Source organism: Gymnoscopelus braueri (genome assembly GCF_963280865.1).
Source record: "Gymnoscopelus braueri genome assembly, chromosome: 22".
In the NCBI taxonomy this organism is placed as follows: Eukaryota; Metazoa; Chordata; class Actinopteri; order Myctophiformes; family Myctophidae; genus Gymnoscopelus; species Gymnoscopelus braueri.
Genome location: NC_137624.1, coordinates 5,141,174 through 5,159,934, shown reverse-complemented (window position 1 = coordinate 5,159,934; position 18,761 = coordinate 5,141,174). Strand labels below are relative to the sequence as shown.

At 39.1% G+C, this 18,761-nt stretch overlaps 2 protein-coding genes across 2 annotated transcripts in view; both read right to left on the bottom strand.

The window, feature by feature from the left end:
- Positions 1-13,464, bottom strand: part of LOC308078321 (neutral amino acid transporter 9-like) — a 49,242-nt gene extending 35,778 nt beyond the window's left edge. The window contains exons 1-3 of the mRNA XM_080419439.1: positions 13,352-13,464; positions 11,675-11,804; positions 11,101-11,219 (exon numbers count right to left, since the gene is read on the bottom strand). Of these exons, the coding sequence (XP_080275565.1) occupies positions 11,101-11,219; positions 11,675-11,804; positions 13,352-13,446 (344 nt within the window). The 5' untranslated portion in view covers positions 13,447-13,464. The remainder of the gene's footprint in view (positions 1-11,100; positions 11,220-11,674; positions 11,805-13,351) is intronic.
- On the bottom strand, positions 1,768-8,943 carry LOC308078191 (neutral amino acid transporter 9-like; the record flags this gene model as incomplete). The annotated part of the gene is made up of 6 exons (XM_080419314.1): positions 1,768-2,703; positions 4,432-4,521; positions 5,102-5,250; positions 5,748-5,861; positions 8,069-8,200; positions 8,809-8,943. The coding sequence occupies 6 exons, from the start codon at positions 8,941-8,943 to the stop codon at positions 2,538-2,540; spliced, it is 786 nt and encodes a 261-aa protein (XP_080275440.1). The 3' UTR covers positions 1,768-2,537.
- Positions 13,465-18,761: the final 5,297 nt, after the last annotated feature.

Below are 18,761 nucleotides of genomic sequence, written 5' to 3'. Positions count from 1 at the left end.
CCAATGTCATCTCCCATTGTTTTGCTCTTATTCAATGAAATAATTGACTTTGTGATTGACGATATGATCATTTATTTTTGTGAATCAGAACACCTAACATAATAGAATGATCCATGTGTGACCTAATGTGTCTGAATTTACAATTCATAACCAATATATATATATATATCTTATTTTACTAGGAATTCATAATGAGATTGAGAATCTCTTTTCCCTACAGTATGTGCATGGGTACATTATGGTTCAGCCTCGTTTTTGTCACCCCCTGCGTAGACACATTTTGCAGACAGGGTGACATACACACATCAACACATACAAACAGCCTACTGTAATTCATTACAACTGTTTTGCATCACAGCTCAATAATAGCATGATAATAACGGCCTCATTTGCATAGGTTTCCCTTGTAGCCTAATATTCATTGTATTTCAACACTAAATCTTCCATTTATCAATTCTTACATTGCATTTTCAGAGTTCAATGCTAAGCAATCAAGACTTCAGACTCTAACAACAGCATGGACTTCCTGTCCAATCTCTAGTGATGGATAGTAAGTTCAACATCATTTCGACATTTCCACAGTTACGTAATAAAAAATTTGATTCATAATCATTTAGTTTTTTCCCTCCATTCTCAGCTTGCACTGTTTTCCTAAAGATGCTGTTGATGCTACTTCAGAGTAGCTAGTATGTATGGAAAATCACCTCGCTTAAAGTTGACCGGAGTGCCCCAGGGCTTAACATTAGGACCCCTCCTGTTTCCCTATACATTAAATACCGTAGCCAATCAAAAAGCTCACAGTGAGCTTGTTGATCGGCTATTTGTTGATCAGCTATTTCCGCCAAATGTCCCCCCCCCCCCCCAGAATGGGTATGCTAGGGTTCATGTGGTTTAGATTTTGGACAAACCTGTCACAAAAAAAATACTGTTCAATGAGTATTTTATCAAATACGTAGGTACAGCAGCTCATTTCATTTCACTGACAACCATTAATCATTTTGGGGGTTTAAGGTCTATATATACTTGGTCTTATGTAACTTAAACACACTCCTTGCTTATAGTTGTTACATCTACTGTATATGTGTGGCTACAAAGCTGATCCAGAGTCAAGGAGGTGAGAAAGATGTAGTTTGCCTTTCATTGACAGGTGTATTTGCATCTTCTAGCAGTAGTTTATTCAGCTTTTTAAGGTCTTATATTTCCCAATCAAATGGATTTATTTACCGACTGAAGCTTTCATTTTAACAGAAAAAGAAAACCAACTCACTGTCCTGTGACTGACATGCCCAAACGATAATACATACAATAATAATGTTTTTCATGACCAGATTAATTTCGAAATTTCGTAAGATGCAAAGTTGATTGATTAACTGACTGACTGATTGATTGATTGACTGAGACAATTAAGACCATTTGGAGGGTTGTGGTGGGAGAGTGGAGTACTTCTTAAATCAATACTGTATGTTGTATTTATGAATGGACACTACAACATTTCCCTCATAATTCTTGATAGTATTTCAATAAAAAAATAAAGAAAAAAGAAAAATACAATAAGCACCGGCAAAAAAGGTCACTTTTTGGGCCCCAGTGGGCGCTATTTGTGCACGGGCCTGCTTTCCCTAAGTAAACATCTAAATCTCTCATTGGTTCGCTACATAGTAAAAATCTACATAGCCCACTACACTACTTTCACTACAAACGATTTCACGGTGTGCGTAAAGAACCGTCAAAACTTGGGCGGAACACGTGGCATATCCCACAATCCCACGGTCCCTTTTAACTTGACTGTTGAGAAAAGTTTAGAATCTAAATAAAAAAAACAAAAAAACCCGTTCATCTGTGGGTAAAGTAAACACGTTCAGTGATAGCCAACATTAGCATAAATGCCACACAAATGACTTCAGTCATTCAAGCTACAAATAGCCAAGAAAAAGGGCAATTAGCCATAAAATGTAGCCTTGATAAAATGCTATAAAAAAATAAAATGAACACATTTTTACAGATGAGGAAGGCACATCGTCTTCCTCACCGCCGTCACGCTCGTTTCTTTTGAACCGTCAAACACTGTCGCTTTGCATTATGGGACATTTGCGCTGACCCGGGTTGTTGGTTCGTTCGCTACATTCTGAGGTGCGTTGTGGGTAATTTTGCAGTGGACTTGGATATCGTTGCTGTCGGGTGGAAACCTCAAATGTCCAAAACTGTTACTTTTAAGGATTCAAATGCAAAAATAGCAGACCTACAAGCTCAAAACCTGTCGCCTCGCGACGCGTTTTGAGCGTGTACACCTGCCATTTTTGCTACTTTTGTGTGACACGGTAGTATGACAAAATAGGGTATTCATTTACGAAAAAACATAAAACGTTAAAATATGTTGATAGGAGCTTTCTACATGACAGCAACTAAATACTGAACAGAGTTTTTCATCAAGGTTTGGAATCACCGTCACAAAAATGGCTGCCACTACATACTGAGCCATCCGGGACCCAGACCCAGACCCATCTGGAACCCATTTGGGACCCAGTTGGGTTCAGCCTCTACACAAAGAACTGTCCCAGAAGGTTGGCGATGCCCAGCAGGATGAGGAAGCTGTGGAAGAGCACAGACGGCCAGCGGAGTCTCTTCTGCCGCTTCAGAGCGATCATGTGGATCAGAGCGGGGAAGATGAACACCAACGCCAGGCCGCACGTTGCACCAGAGTACCTGCAGAGGAACACAGTCTCATTTTATTTTTCCTTTTAAAGAAGAAAGATTACTTTGAGATGTTTATTTTCCCTCATAGATCAAATATTTTCATGAGTTTTTGTGTGTCTGAAATTTTCCATGCAGGCAAATAATTATTTATTCTTTGGATCAATCATAAATACATCCAATATGAATGCATTCATTTTGTGGCACAATTGATTTATAGGATGCATAAATAATAGCTTCAGCCTAAAATTTCAATTGGAAAGGTTTGTGGTATCTGATGACTGAAGGCTACAAGAAATATGAAATTATGATTTAAGTACATTGGTTTACTAAAATAAATTGCAGGCCGGGAAAATACTAAAGAAAATCACACGCCTGCTACATCAATGACTAGGTGTGACACTCTGTTTACACTTTCTATGGTAAGACAATAAAAGACAGATAGAATCAATTTAAATATATGGAAATAGCCTTTTGTGTGAACAGATGTCCCAGTGGGAAACCTCTTTGAAGCAGGGGCCACTGACGGCAATTATCGGCTCTGGAATGCAAGACAGATAAAGTCTTTTGTCTGATTTACAGAGTCAATAGACAGCTGCTGAACCATTTGACGTGAAGATCACCTGTTTGAAGTATTTTAAACCTCTAGCTAATTGCTAGAGTTATACAGTACTAATAATTGAATCTAATGTGAAAACATAATGATATTCTGATATGAAACTTAGAACTTGTTGAATACACACAGGATACATTGTGCTAAGGATTTTCTACTCATACTTCTTAATAAAACTGGATTAAAGATTCACAGATTAAATAATCAATGAAGTTCACATACTAAATAGTAACCACCTAACTCTCTTTAAGTTCTTCTCATAGTAATTACATGCCGGCACACGGGAAAACTCTGAAGTGAGCTTATATTTTTAATAAGACTTTATGAGTGTAACTTTGGTTCGCAATGATTTAATGAAATAACCTTTGGTCTTATTTTAATGTGTGTAATATATTGAATGTAGATAATTGATTGAAGCTATGTTTAATTAATGAAATGAAGGGACAAATGTACTAATCATGATACATGCTAAGGATTAAATACAGTTGCATTTGCATACTAATTCAACACGCAACCGCTGCTACAGAGAGACAGGGTCTCTGTGATTGGCCGAGAATCATGTCACTAAGAGGCGGGTTTTGGGTCAACCCCGGATACAGTAACATGTGAGAACAGTATATATGCAATAGCCTTGCTTAGTTCATGGCGCAATACAACATTTGGAATCGTGTATCTGTTCGCCATTTCTGACAATAAAACATTGTTTGAAAACGACTCCCTCGGACTCTAAAGCTTGTGAATTATTCCCACCAAAGAGAAACATTTCTGCTTCCGTCTTTTAAACGGGCTCAAGTTACGACAGGTTTCTTCAGACTTCAGAGATAAAAGTAAGGACATAAATACATCTCACTACTGAAAAGTTTGCTTAGACCAAGTCTCAGTCTGTGATTTGTGAAACTTGTGAAGCTTGAAGATTGCCTACTTTCTGAAAATCTTGACACATCGTCTCTAATTATTTCAGATGTTGGTCTGCGGCCAAAAACTATCAATTTTGGAGGCTCCTTGACATGAAAATGTTTGAGAACCACTGCTCTATGCCATAGAACAAAACGTGAATCCCCTCTTAGGCTTACGTTAACCAGACAGAGGTGATTACAGATTGAATAATAATGTTAGAATGTTCATACCTTATGATGGATCCAATGTTGGGGTAGAACATGGCCATGAGGACCCCAGCGCCAACAATCACAATGTTCAGAGCCAGAACATGAAGGAAACTGAGAGAAAAGATACTCATTAATGACAACATAAACCACTGTCTCCCAAACAGTGGGTCGGGGACCCATGTTTGGGTCACAGACCAATTTTTATGGGTCGCGAGCAAATATCCCTTTATTTTTAGTTTTCCTGCATTTTGTTTTTTTTATTTTTAACAAAAATAATTCACGTTTCATAAATTAAAAACAAATTCATAGATTTTTGCAAATTCCATAAAATAGAAAAAAGAAGGAGTGAATAAAGCAGATCTACAAGCTCACAACGCGGCACATCGCGGCAGGTTTTGTACTTGTAGATCAGCTATTTTCACTAGTTTGGGTACTGGAGACACTTCAAATTTCTCTTTCGGGTCGAGTGCTAAAAAGTTTGGGAACCACTGGTAAACCAATAACAATCACAACGTTCAGAACCAGAGGAGGACAGACAGACAGATGGACGGACCGACTCACGGGAGCGAAAATATAATCTCTGCAGATAATCATTACTTGTACTTTTAAGTAATATTTTGAATCCTATTTTCATTAACAGAAATGTTTTTATTCATCATTTTGCAATGTTCAATGCCAAACAGTGCCCTACCTGGGATAGTGTTTTCCAAAGATCTGGCTCATAACCTGCACTCTGACCAGGTAACCCAACAGTGGATAGACTGTGGTCATCTGGAACAACAGACAGGTGCGAGCCACGAACACCATGATGTCACTGCTGGGGAAGTTATCCAAGAAGTTCTGCAGCAAAAACACAACAACACAAAGTCAATAATATACCACTTAAACTCTCTCTTCTTAGTAAAAAAAAGACCTGTTTTCAATGAGTCTAACGTTCATTAGAAGGACAATATCAGTCACCAGAAGCAGGGACGTGTGTTTTCACAACATATGAAGTATAAGAACATCTTACTGGTAGGCCTGTCACAATTATTACATAATCGTCTAATCGCAATTATTTGCAATCGTCATAATCGTGTCCATGTTGAAAGATTTTCACACATTTTCAGATATAAAAAAATGTCTGCTATTTTTACATGAATAAAAATGAATAAATAATGTATTTGTATATTTCAGTTATTTGTCATATCTGCTGTGTGCAATTTTTGATTACGAAGCCTAAAAGGCTTTATACGTTCCAATGTTCAATGGCCAAACACACAATGAAATCGTTAATCGCAATCATTTGAGACAATTAATCGTCAACTTAAATGTGTAATCATGACAGCCATACTTACTGGTTCAATACAGCTTTTAGCCAGAGGAGGAGAAGGGAAAATACCAAAGATCAACACTCCCACATACAGGTAGGTCAGTCCTACCAGGATGTATGCTATAGACAGGTCCCGTACCTGGAAAACACAACATATGCATTCATTTACCACAATGTACACACACACCCATTTATCACCCTTCAATCTTACAGTGTTCATTTTTTTGTGGTGCAGAAAAAGGATAGTCATGTTGTATTTTAAAGCAAAATGCCAGATGCTAGACTCTAGCATCTGGCATTTTGCTTTAAAATACAACATGACTATCCTTTATAGTATAAACAAGTGAAATTGGAAGTGATTAACCCTCTAGCAGCTAGAGGGTTAATCACTTCCAATTTCACTTGTTTATACTGTATCCTGCATGAGTTCTCTCTCCTCATTGGATGAAATTGAAATGTATTTTCTGTTCACTAGGGGTGTGCCGATTTCACAATACGATACACGATATTGGGCTCACGATATCGATATGATACGATATATGGCACTTTTTTATTATGAAAATATATGGGGGAAAAAAGCAAATGCAAACAAATACTTTTTTGCATTATTATTATTGCAAAAAATATATATTTTTTGAAAAACAAACAAATACTTCTGTTTTTGCACGAAAACGTATTGTGATATATCGCGGAACGATATATCGGCACACCCCTACTGTTCACTAAAGAGCTGGAAATACAGGGAGACTTCTGTTCATGAATAAAGACTCTATAGCAATCATTACTATCACAAAATGGAGCTATTTCACACATTTCAACAAGAAATATCACCTACGCCACCACCTTCAACATATTCTTTCATACACTTTGGTTAAAATACAACTGGATTCATTCAAATAAAGTGTAATTTGTTAGAATAAGTCCCATATTGTAGCTTTAACCCAAAGACACGCAGACGGACAATTATTAGAGTCTATTAAGTCAAAGCTTGTCTACAAAAATGGGCTTTGACATGTGATACAAAATACAATATGGCTTTTTCTTCACTGATATGAAGGTGGTTCTAGAGTCCAAGGGCTAAAGCTAAAAGCTGTCGGCCACCGTTTCCCTGAAACACCTTCAATGAAAGCCAGCCATCCATCAATCCAATACTCGTGTTTAGGCTTGCAAACAGTTAACCCATTTAGACCTGATGCCGGTTCTAAAAACACATTCTAAAGTTTTTTGAAAAGCTTAATTATTTTATTCAAAATGTATCTACTAAAATGACACAGAGGCGTTCCCGGATTGAAAGGTTATAACAACGTATAGGTGTAACAGGTCTAAATGGGTTTTCACCCATTTTCAACCTATCTTCATATAGACTGAAAGAACGAGCCCAATCGATGGTCTTGAAGGGCGGATCCAAACCCAGCCGGCGGATTCCTCCGGCGCTTCCTATTGCTTCACCAATCTATGTCCCCGCCTCCCCTCCCCCTCCCCCCCCGGCCTGTGCACGGAGCACGCTGACGTCACCAAATTTAGAGCGACGCCCCTCTGCACTCTGATTGGTTAGGAGATAACAAGGTCCTAAGACCAGTGTTCCTGCATGGTTCGCCCAGGCTTTTTTTCTTTTGAAACAAAAAAAAAATGGGTATGGGTTTCCGAAGCTAATCTTCATATAATTGGTCTCAGAGGAGGTCTGTGGACAGTTTAGAGACCTGCCTACCGGTGGCATCATCGGTAGGCAGGTTTGGTCATTTCGATTTTTATCTATGTTATTAATGCCTAGCAGCAATGATGCCGACGCAACGCACAGAAGAATGCCCACTTCTAGTCAGACAAAGGAGGAGCCAGGCCCGGAGTCAACCCACAGTGCCTAGAGCCTCCTAGTGTCGCCAAAACTTGCTGTTAACATCTCACCTGCCAACCTAAACCCTAACCCCCTCATTAGCACTGTCTCTTACTCCCCTCAAGAGACAGTGGGGGCTGTAGCATGCCACTTGGACACAGACCGGGGTCTGGTCAGCCTCGGTCGGGTCGCCTGGAGGAGGGTGTCTGTTGCGAGACCCGAAACACCCAGTGACTCCAGGAAACAACACTGATGATGTGTCCAAGTTTGTGCATCGGTAGATGTATTTATTTACAATGACTTTTGTTTTGACAAGCCAACTTTCCAGGAAGAAGAAAGGCTGTCGTTTCTATTGGATCCCCATCGATGACGTCATTGGTCGGCAGGTTTCTGAACTGTGATAGCCCACCGATGAGACACAGAGTGAACAGACCCGTGAGCGAGGACCCCATTATATGAAGATAATAATCTTTTGATTAATCTGAAAAGCAAAGGATCGTTGCAGCCCTACTCACGTTGTTATCCTGGTGTTTGTTGCTCTTCATGAGCGTAATGACACAGTTGTGGATGAAGAAGGCCAGCGTCAACACCCCACTCAGCTGAGGGAACAACAGTCTGAACTCTACAGGAGACATGGAAGAGACAAGCTAATGCGTTTACACTTAGAATGCCTGTGAGATTTTTTGGTTGAAATTTCATTCAAATACGAAAATAGATTAAAAGATAATTACATTTATATTGTTAGGTTAAAACCAAACGTAATTTGTCAAAAGGTTAAAGCCTTAACCCATTCAATCCGGGAACGCATCTGTGTAATTTTAGATTTGAGCTATAAACATTGTTTTATACTTTGGCTATTCATAAATTGCAGATCTGCTATTTGTGCAAATCTTTGAATACATACTTTTTTTTAAACAACATTTTTAACTCAACTCTTTGCTTCTGGAGGTCCCTGGAACAAAATATTTTACAAATGTTTGCTTTAAAAATATATATATTCAAAGATTTGCACACATTTTCACGATTTTTCAAAAATAGCACATCTACAAGCTGAGTGCTTGTACATCTGAGCTTGTATATCTGCTATATAATAGCCACAGACATCTAAAATGACAGAGATGCGTTCCCAGATTGAATGGGTTAAATTAAATGCTGAATAGTGCATTTATATAGCGTCTTTATCCAAAGCACTTTACAATGTGCATTACATTCACACAACAGTCATGGCAGAGGAGACCATGCAAGGCCAACCAACCTGCTCATCGGGAGCAGTTCGGGGTTCAGTTTCTTGCTCATGGGCACTTCGACAGTAATCCAGGATCGAACTGGGAAACCTTCCAATTCCCAAGCGGCCGCTCAACCTCCAGAACCACTGCTTCCCCGATTGCATTGTATTAGTGCTGAATTATTATTCATTAAGTATATTCAACTCACAACTTGAATGCGACTGCTGCCGGTGGTTACTTACTATGGATGAATTTTCCAGTGTTGTAGAGGAAGTTGGACATCAGGACCCAGTAGACAACCATGGCGCCCATCAGAGACACCAGGGAGAACAACAGGCTGGACCACTGGCCAAACTTGCCAAAGTAGTACTTACACACATCTGGAAACTCCCAGTCTGATGTAGAAATATACGCTGAGGAGAGAGAGAGAGATATGTCAAGATATCATAGATTGTTTTATTTTGACGTTTCGGCTAACCAGCCTTCATATGGAAAAGTAAAACGAATGAATTGACTTTTAATTTGGAGTGCGACCCTCCTCGTTTGGATTTGATTAACAGTTTATTTGGACAACGCACCAGAGTGGTCAGAGCGCGGTGGTATAGAGATAAGTTTAACCCATTCAATGCAGGAATGCATCTGTGTCATTTTACAGCTACGAGCTTGTAGATCTGCTATTTTTGAAAATAGCAGATTTTAAAATCTTTTAATACATAGATTTTTTTAAACAACATTTTTAACTCAAATCTTTGCTTCTGGGGGTCCCTGGAACAAAATATTTTGATGGGGTTCGGTGGCAAAAAACATACTTTTGGGGGTCCTTGACATGAAAAAGTTTGAGCACCACTGATAAAGCAACATACCTTTTATCAAAAAAAACTGTTTGAGACATTTGTAGAATCTAAATATATTGTTCCAGGGACCCCGCCCCCACGATGACAGCCTGTTTCATAATTAGCTGCGTGCCGATCTACAAGTTCACTGCGACGTGTTGTGAACTTGCAGATCTGGAGAACCAAGCATAAAGAAACAAGCATAAAATGACTTGTCTTAGTTCTACTGGATCTCTTCTCCACTAGTACCTCCCTAACATTTTAGTCTAGTTTTTAATTGTTGAAAAATTGTCAATATTTAGTCATAGTTTTAGTCATCATAGCTTAGTCTAGCTTTCATTTAGTTTTCGTCAGTGAAATAAATTTTTTTTGTCATGGTTTTAGTCGACAAAATGAACCCTGGTGTACTTACGTATGGACTTAGGTGACTTCAACACACGTAAACAGCAGTAGAGCATCAACAAGCCCATGGTGATGAGGATGATGATCCCCAACGTGAAGCCAGCCTGACGACAATAAACACACAGTCACACACACAGCATCAACAAATGTCCTATTCTATACGTCATCACATGACAATGTCGTGCAACAGCAGCAAAAATCTACAATCTACATGCTCACAACACACCGCAAAATGACACATTGTGAGCTTGTAGATCTGCTATTTTCGCACCTATAATGATGTGCCCAAAATGGACACCAGGTTAAAAGTGGTTAAGTGTGTCTGTGGATTTTATAAATATTGAAACAATGAAAAGCATCAACAAGAGCTTCCGTCAATTGGAACACGTTTTTCTTTTTTTCCATGTCCTGAAAAGTAACAGTTTGGGCCGTACAAATTGTTTCCACCTGACAGTTGATTGTTGTTCAAATGTAACAATTGATGAGGTAAACAAAAACATCCCTATGAGGAAAAAGCTCTTAATGCTGTGTTTCCAAGGGTTTCCAAGTTTTAAGAGGTTATTTAGAATTAGAATTAGGAGCTGTACAAACAGAACTCAAGTATGTGCAAACAGAATAATCACCTGTTTTATTCCCCAGGGTATACTGAGGATGGAAGTCCCCATCATCGTGTTCCAGATAGCGAATCTGACAGGTAGGAGGAAATGACATCATTAGAAACCGGAAACAGGGCGGGTCCGTTTGAGGTACTCGCGTTGTTTCCTCGTGCCTTAGCCCCGCATCCACAGAGGACAGAGGACAGGGGAATCGATCAGGTTGGCTTTTAAAGAATGGGGACGCTCCTCCCTCTGTCAGCGTCATTTTTAAGCGACTGCGATTACTTATGATGTGTCATTTTGTTTTGCTTTTCATGTCAAAACACAAAAAACACAAAACCCAATCATGGTTAATATGCCCTCAACTTCATTAAAACATTTCAAAATTGGTGACATTTCCCTTTAAAATTTGGGTGACGGCTGGAGGATGGAGGAGGCACAAAATGTGAATATTTGAACTTGGCTATACTTGGCTATTGGCTCTACTTACATGGTGACAATACTGGGGTTTCTAGAGGCACGGTCTCCCCCGGTAACCGTGAAGGTGGTCCCTAGAGCACTGTAGATGTAGATCTCCTCCGGCCGTGGGATCACATGGTCCGGGGGGCTCTGTGGGGGGTTTAAGATAATGATGAGTAATTGAAAAAGTAATCGATAGTATAATCGCTAATAACATTTTTGATAGTTGCAGCCCTAAATGCTTGTGGCAGTGATTTGACACAATAGGCCTATATATATATACATATATATATAAGAACAAATGCAATAATTATTGTTTTCTATTCAATAACAGTGTGTCAATGTTTTATCATTTAATCATAACAGTAAAATATTCTATTCCATTTTCCAATTTCTCTCATGTACCTCCTGTAGTACCCCTGCATACCCCTAGGGGTGGATATAGGCTACCTCCATTTGAGAAACCATCTGGTCTGACATCCAGATAGTCTACTTGAACATGTGTGTGTGTGTGTGTGTGTGTGTGTGTGTGTGTGTGTGTGTGTGTGTGTGTGTGTGTGTGTGCGTGTGCGTGCGCGTGTGCGTGTGCGTGTGCATTACAATACCAGCAGTCTATCAGAGCTTCCAGTCAGTCTACTGAAGTAGTGTACTCTGCTGCTGAGGATTGCAGCCTCAGCAGACACTCTCTCCTGCGGAGCGTCTTCTACGATGTTGCGTGGCTCCACGTAGAACGGCCTGAGACACAGACACAGTTATCATGATGATGAGCTCTCTCTTATTACACTAACACTAACTAATAAAAGGTATCATGACGTTCAGTTTTATCACACATTAAAAGTCTTTGTCACGGTCCTTCAAACGTGTATAGAAAGTTTTAACAAAAAATTCCACTCCATTGATCCATGGCAGGTGTTTTTCTCTCACATTTCTAAAGCCTTTTCAACTGCAATGAAAAAATTAATCTTTGCCTGCGGGTGTTGCTGGTGAGGGATTTTGCCTGTCAATCATCGCCTCTGCTCCGCCCCCCCCCCCAAAGGAAAGGATAGGGGAGGGGAGGGGCGAGGAGGAGAGTGGGCGGGATTAATCGGCTGTGACCTCACTGCCGAAGGGCCAAGCTCAGATTACTTTTCAGCCTAATTATTCAGACCCGTTTTCAAGTTTAAATAGGTAAAAAGTACCCTTTACATTTCTTTATTGGAACGAGGCTTCATGATATCCTCAGAAATAGCCATTTTAACGCAACAAAATGATTTATCATCATTTTAATTAATTCTGGTCTCTATAAAAAAGTGACACTTGTGGTGTTGGGGTCCGAAATGACCCGGCAGAGAAGTGTGGCTTATACATTTTTTGACGGACCCAGGGGGTCTGGCTTATATGAGGCTTTGTACCTGTTTCCTCCATACATGGGCATGGTCACTTTGTCCTTAGGCCCCAGCCATAAAAGTCTGTCCCCCTTTCGTCCATACATGGGCATGTTTTGTACCTGTTTTCTCCATACATGGGCAAAAAACAGGTTTTGGTCACTTTGTCCTTAGGCCCCAGCCATAAAAGTCTGTCCCCCTTTCGTCCATACATGGGCTGACACGTCATGTGAAGTCTGGGTCTGGCAGAACCAGGTCTCCTGGTCTTGTTTTGGAAGTGTGTTCTATTTATTATTCTTAATTATTCTATTATAGCTAGATAACATCATTATCCATTGCCTTCATAATAGGAAATTTAATGAGTGAATTTTATAATAGAAAACGAGACATATTGAAAGATGAAACAATAGCCCTAACCCAACATAATATTTTAAAAGGTGTTTACATGGATATGAATGCATTACAAGTCAGCTATGAGGTGGGAGGAAAAAAATAATGAAAACTGCCTTCCTGTTTTTCACTGGATATGTTACTGTCCCTCAATCCCCTAGACCAGTGGTTCTCAACCTTTTCAGGCTGTGACCCCCCCCCCCCCCCCCCCAACACAACATAATCATATTTGAACTGGGGACCCCCCAACATAATCATATTTGAACTGGGGACCCCCCACCCTGACAAGCACTTATATTGCAGGAGTTGAGGCATTACATTTAGCATGACAAATGGAACCAAATGGACCCTTATATGTCTGTAACTTACAAGTTAAATGAACACTGATGATTTGAAAGTTTAGATTGGGGTCCCAGAGATTTAAATGTTTTTTGTTATTTTTCAAGTATGAAATGGGGGTCCGTGGCCAAGTGCTTTTTGAAATTAGGGATGTTGAGAATCACTGTATGTCCGTGATCATGAGCGTACCGTTTGATTCTGGAGTCCAGGGAGTCTGTGGAGCCGCGGTGGAAGCTCTCTTCCGTCCGTATGGAGCTCAACAGCGGTCTACAATCCTCCTCCATCGTCACACGGTGGGCCGACTGTCACAGTCTTCTACCTGAAAAACCACCGGTGGACAAAGTATTCAACCACACCGCTTCATCATCAGGGACATACAATTAAACAATTACAATTTAGGCACAAACATGGGGAATACATTTGTTCTACTGCTATGCCACCAAATGTGGAATGCCCTACAAACAACCATCAAAAAGTGTGACTCCTTACCCTCCTTCAAAACTGCCATAAAAGAGCACCTATCTGCACTTTGTAACTGGTCCTAGAAAAGTCTTCTAAGCTTGACACCAGAAATGAAATTTCTTTCCCTGTACATAATATACGTTTATTGCTTGCTATTAGTGTCGATGATTTCTTGTATGTTATTGCATGTCTTTAAATGTCTTGATGAATTGAATACACAGGACCACAATGGAAAAAAGCCCTTAGGGCTTTTTGTGTTTTAAAGGTTTCATGACATTCAGTTTTACCACACATTAAAAGTCTTTGTCATGGTCCTTCAAACGTGTATAAAAAGTTTTAACAAAAACTTCCACTCCTGTGACTTCACTGCCCAAGGGCCAAGCTCAGATTACTTTTCAGCCTAATTATTCAGAAAACCCCAGACCACAGAAAATCCACTGAATGTTCAAAGTTCAGATTTTTTGGGTGTAATTGAGGTCATAAAACCCCCCAAAAAATGTGAAAATGAATGTCACAGAACCTTTAACATCATTGTATAAGTGTACCACTGTACATTTTGCTAACTTAATAAAGTATTCAATCAATCAATTTAGCAGACACTCATATAGGGCTGTCACGATCATGACATTTTACTTAACTTTACTTATCTCTCCTGTCCGGCCGGAACCAGCTAAATCCAAAATGGTAATTGTTCAGGAAATGAAAAACTAAATATCAATTTTTCAGAAAATGAAGAAAACCTTATATTTTTTAAAACAAAGCAATACTGCCTCATCAAACTTGGTATTGTGACTTAATATATTATCAGATACTTGCATGTGTCATTATATTATCACCACTTTACCCAAATCCAGCTCAAGTGGAGTTAGGAGTTTTGTCCAAACACAAATCAAGCGCAAATGGAGTTAGGAGGTTTTGTCCATCATTGATAAGAACAGCTGGCAATGGATCTCAAAGCTCACAACACATCACAACGCATTGTGAGCTTGGAGATCCGCTATTTAAGCGCCATCCTCATATACTCATATACTAAGTATAGATCAAGCTGAATACTGTACTTAAACAACTTTTACTTGAACATGCATTGTAAACAACCATGGATCTAACTGTTACCACTGTTGTTCTTCTACAGTTGAGTGCAACAAACAATTCTGCCTCAATACTCAATCATGTATTTAACAAAAGCAATCATGGCACACCAACAATAAATAAATGGCATATAAATGCAAAATACATTCATGAAAAATAGAATCTGTAGCCTATCAAATCTGTAGCCTACTGCACTAACAATAACAACCACAGTTGAATTTACCTATCATATACCTATCAACATTTTATTATCACACTGTTGTGTGTTGTGTGTTGCGTGTGTGTGTGGTGGGTGTTTCTTAGTGCTTTAGATTGTCATAAAAGCTGTGAAAGTCTTTTGGCATGATCTCCTTGAGCTCTTGGAGATGTTTGAAACAAACTCCTGCACACACTCATTCTCTGTCCATTAACATTTAAAAAGAAAACACGAGCAGATGACCTTTGTGAAGACACCCTTCTCCTCTTTACTGGGGTGACATCTATCAAACCTTGCACATACATTCTCTTCTCTTCCCAGTTTATGTCCTCCCAAAAGCATTGAAAGATCTTCTCCCTGTCTGCCTCATCAAGTTCACTGCAGTGATGCTTGGAGGACTTGACACACGCAGCAGACTGGCATCTCGGTCCCATCACCCGAGGCTCGTTGTTAACCTCTTCTCCCTTCCTCTTGCTAATGTAGGACTGTCCCATCATTCTTCTCCTTTTCCCATCATTCTTCCCTTCTTTCTTGCGCTTTCTTCCTCCAGCTGTGTCTTCCTCAGCCACATCATGGGAATATAAAAACACAACAAAAAACAGTGTGTGTGTGTGTGTGTGTGTGTGTGTGTGTGTGTGTGTGTGTGTGTGTGTGTGTGTGTGTGTGTGTGTGTGTGTGTGTGTGTGTGTGTGTGTGTGTGTGTGTGTGTGTGTGTGTACATCTATTCACTCAACACTCATACATTGTGATGTCAATGTCAATACAACTCATCAATCATGAACACATTATTCAGTATTATACCTGGGACCACTTCCTCTCTCCTCATCCTCTGAGCTTGCCCAGTCCATTCCACATGCCTTCCCATACACCACCTGGACCATTGCACAGCCACACATTTCCTCCAGCAGGGACATACAGTAAAAAAAAAATACAAACAGCTGATGAACAACTTATTGAATGATGGGCAATAACAGTCTGATAAGTTATTGTTATAGCTTGTTAACTAAGACTCCTCAGCCAGCTAACAACTATATTACTATTACAATAATGGTCAACATTTGCATGACTTGCATGAGTAATTAATGCCCTGATACTTCATGACACTGCTTATATAGGACTACAATAATGAGCAGGACTTTGAAATATTACAATATTTTTTTCAAATACATTGCTCTCCTCACAAAAACAGTACTATATATTTTAGAAATTTTCGTCAGAGGCGCTTTTTAATACTTTTCATAGGTTATTATTAAAAAAAAATTTACACAGATGTAGAGGGGGTTCAATAGCGTTGATTTATGAAAAAAAATAAAGAAAAAAAAAGAAAAATGGAGTTAGCTGGTCCAGTCTGGACACCGACCTTATCTAAAGCTTAGATTTCTGTTTGGCTAATAGTTGAAAAAGCCGATCTACAAGCTAACAACATGTCACATTGCAGCGCGTTGAGAGTTGTGGATCTGCTATTTTTATGTTTGAAAATGTATGAAAGTGTTTCAACATTATTATGACGATGCAAAATAATTGTGATTATCTCAAAAATATTTGTGATTAGGCGATTATGTAATAATTGTGACTGTCCTACTCTTATCCAGAGACTTACAATAAGCAAGGTGATCACACACATACTGTAGAATGCAGAGACAGTGTAGTGCTTCAGTAAACTATACAAAGTACATTTTCTTAATGCGATGCTGTATTGAAGTATAGAAATGGTATTTTTTGCAGAAATGTTCAGAACTATCACAAAATAGTGAAAATAGCAGACCCACAAGCTCACACAAGCTCACACGCTTGTAAGCTGGCAGATCTGCTATTTTCACTATTTTTGAAATAGGGCATTAAGGAGTAGTTCACCCAAAACAATATTTTCACAGATTTGTTTTGTTTTGTCACATTCCTGAGCCAATAATTTCACTAATCCTTTAAGTGGTTAATAGTCATGAGTCAACTGAGGTTAATATACGTCAAACTTGAAAGTTGTCATGTGAAATAGCCAAATTGTGGCAATTATAAGTCTATATTTTATTATTTGCCACCAAGTGAAGTATTAGTTGTGTCATCTGAGTTCTCTCTCTGGTGATTGTGGCTTTACTTAAATGTTTTCCCTTCATTGAAATGGTTCAATGTGAAGCTGTATATGTCAATATATATTTAATGCACAACTCAAGTTGTATATTGTACAGTTTGAGTGTTTATTTAAATTGTCAGTAATTACAAATGTCACTTTGTTCTGGCATCTTATCAGGAGTCATTTCAAGCACCATTTTAGTATCTCATTGTTCATGTTTTTATTTATATTAAATAAAACACATGATGTCATTCATTTTGTTTCTTTGGCAAAACTAAATGAGAAATACGAAAACAGAATTATACAACTTAACCACTTAAACTCCAGCATCCTTATTGTGGGGAACTGGGCTTTCGCAGAAAATAGTAGATCAACAAGCTTGTGAGTTGTTGCGTGTGACGCGTTGTGAGCTTGTCGATCGGCTATTTTCAGCGAAAGCTTTCCCCACAACAACAGAAAACAGAAAATACACTAGTATAGAGCCCTGAGGGACTCCGGTCAACCATATGTGGTTATGTGTTTTTTGTTTGTTTTTTGTATGGGATTGATGGCCGCCCGTCCGCCAATCCTGGCATCATGACTTTTTATAACCTGACAAGACCTGAAGAAAATAATTAACCATAGTCAGCACCATAGCCATTAAATATAGTCAGCACCAAAGTCAGCACCATAGTCAGCACCATAGTCAGCACCATAGTCAGTAGCATAGCCATCAACTATAGTCAGCACCATAGTTAGTACCTTAGTCATTTACCATAGTCATTAACCATAGTCAGCACCATAGTCATTAATAATAGTCAGCACCATAGCCATTAATCATAGTCAGCACCATAGCCATTAATCATAGTCAGCACCATAGCCATTAATCATAGTCAGCATAGTCAGTAGCATAGCCACTAACTATAGTCAGCACCATAGTCAGTACCTTAGTCATTTACCATAGTCATTAACCATAGTCAGCACCATAGTCATTAATACTAGTCAGCACCATAGCCATTAATCATAGTCAGCACCATAGCCATTAATCATAGTCAGCACCATAGCCATTAATCATAGTCAGCGCCATAGTCAGTAGCATAGCCATTAACTATAGTCAGCACCATAGTCAGTACCGTAGTCATTTACCATAGTCATTAACGATAGGCAGCACCATAGCCATTAATCATAGTCAGCACCATAGCCATTAATCATAGTCAGCAGCACCATAGTCAGATTGACCATATTCATTAACCATAGTCAGCACCATAGTCATTAACCAAAGTCAGCACCATAGTCATTAACCATTGTTTTTAATGTCATAACAATGTCATCACCATTTCTGTGGAGTGACTATTCGGTTTCATTTTTCATTTATTAGAACAAAACTGTCATTTTAACAAGCATAATGTATTATTATAGTGGAGAACAATGGGGCAAAAAGTGGCAAAAATGCAATTCTGTGGTCAATGACCGCTCAAGGTCACCAGAGGTCAGTCAGAAAGTGCTTCCACATCTGAAATCAAACCTTGGGGTATGTAGATGATATGCTGAAAGTTTCATGCTTCTTTAAATGCACAATTATTTTTCTTAACTGCCCCACTAGCAAGACGCATTGTGAGGTTGCAGATCGGCTATTTTCGGCGCACAACACCGTGGTAGAACAGAGCATAAAATAAGCATTAAAATATTTGTATTTTGATGAGAGAGCAGAACCTCTCATGTCACACATCAAATTAATGCTTCACAAAATCACAACCATAGAGTTATAATATTATAACTCTGTGTCTGGTATAATTTATCATGTA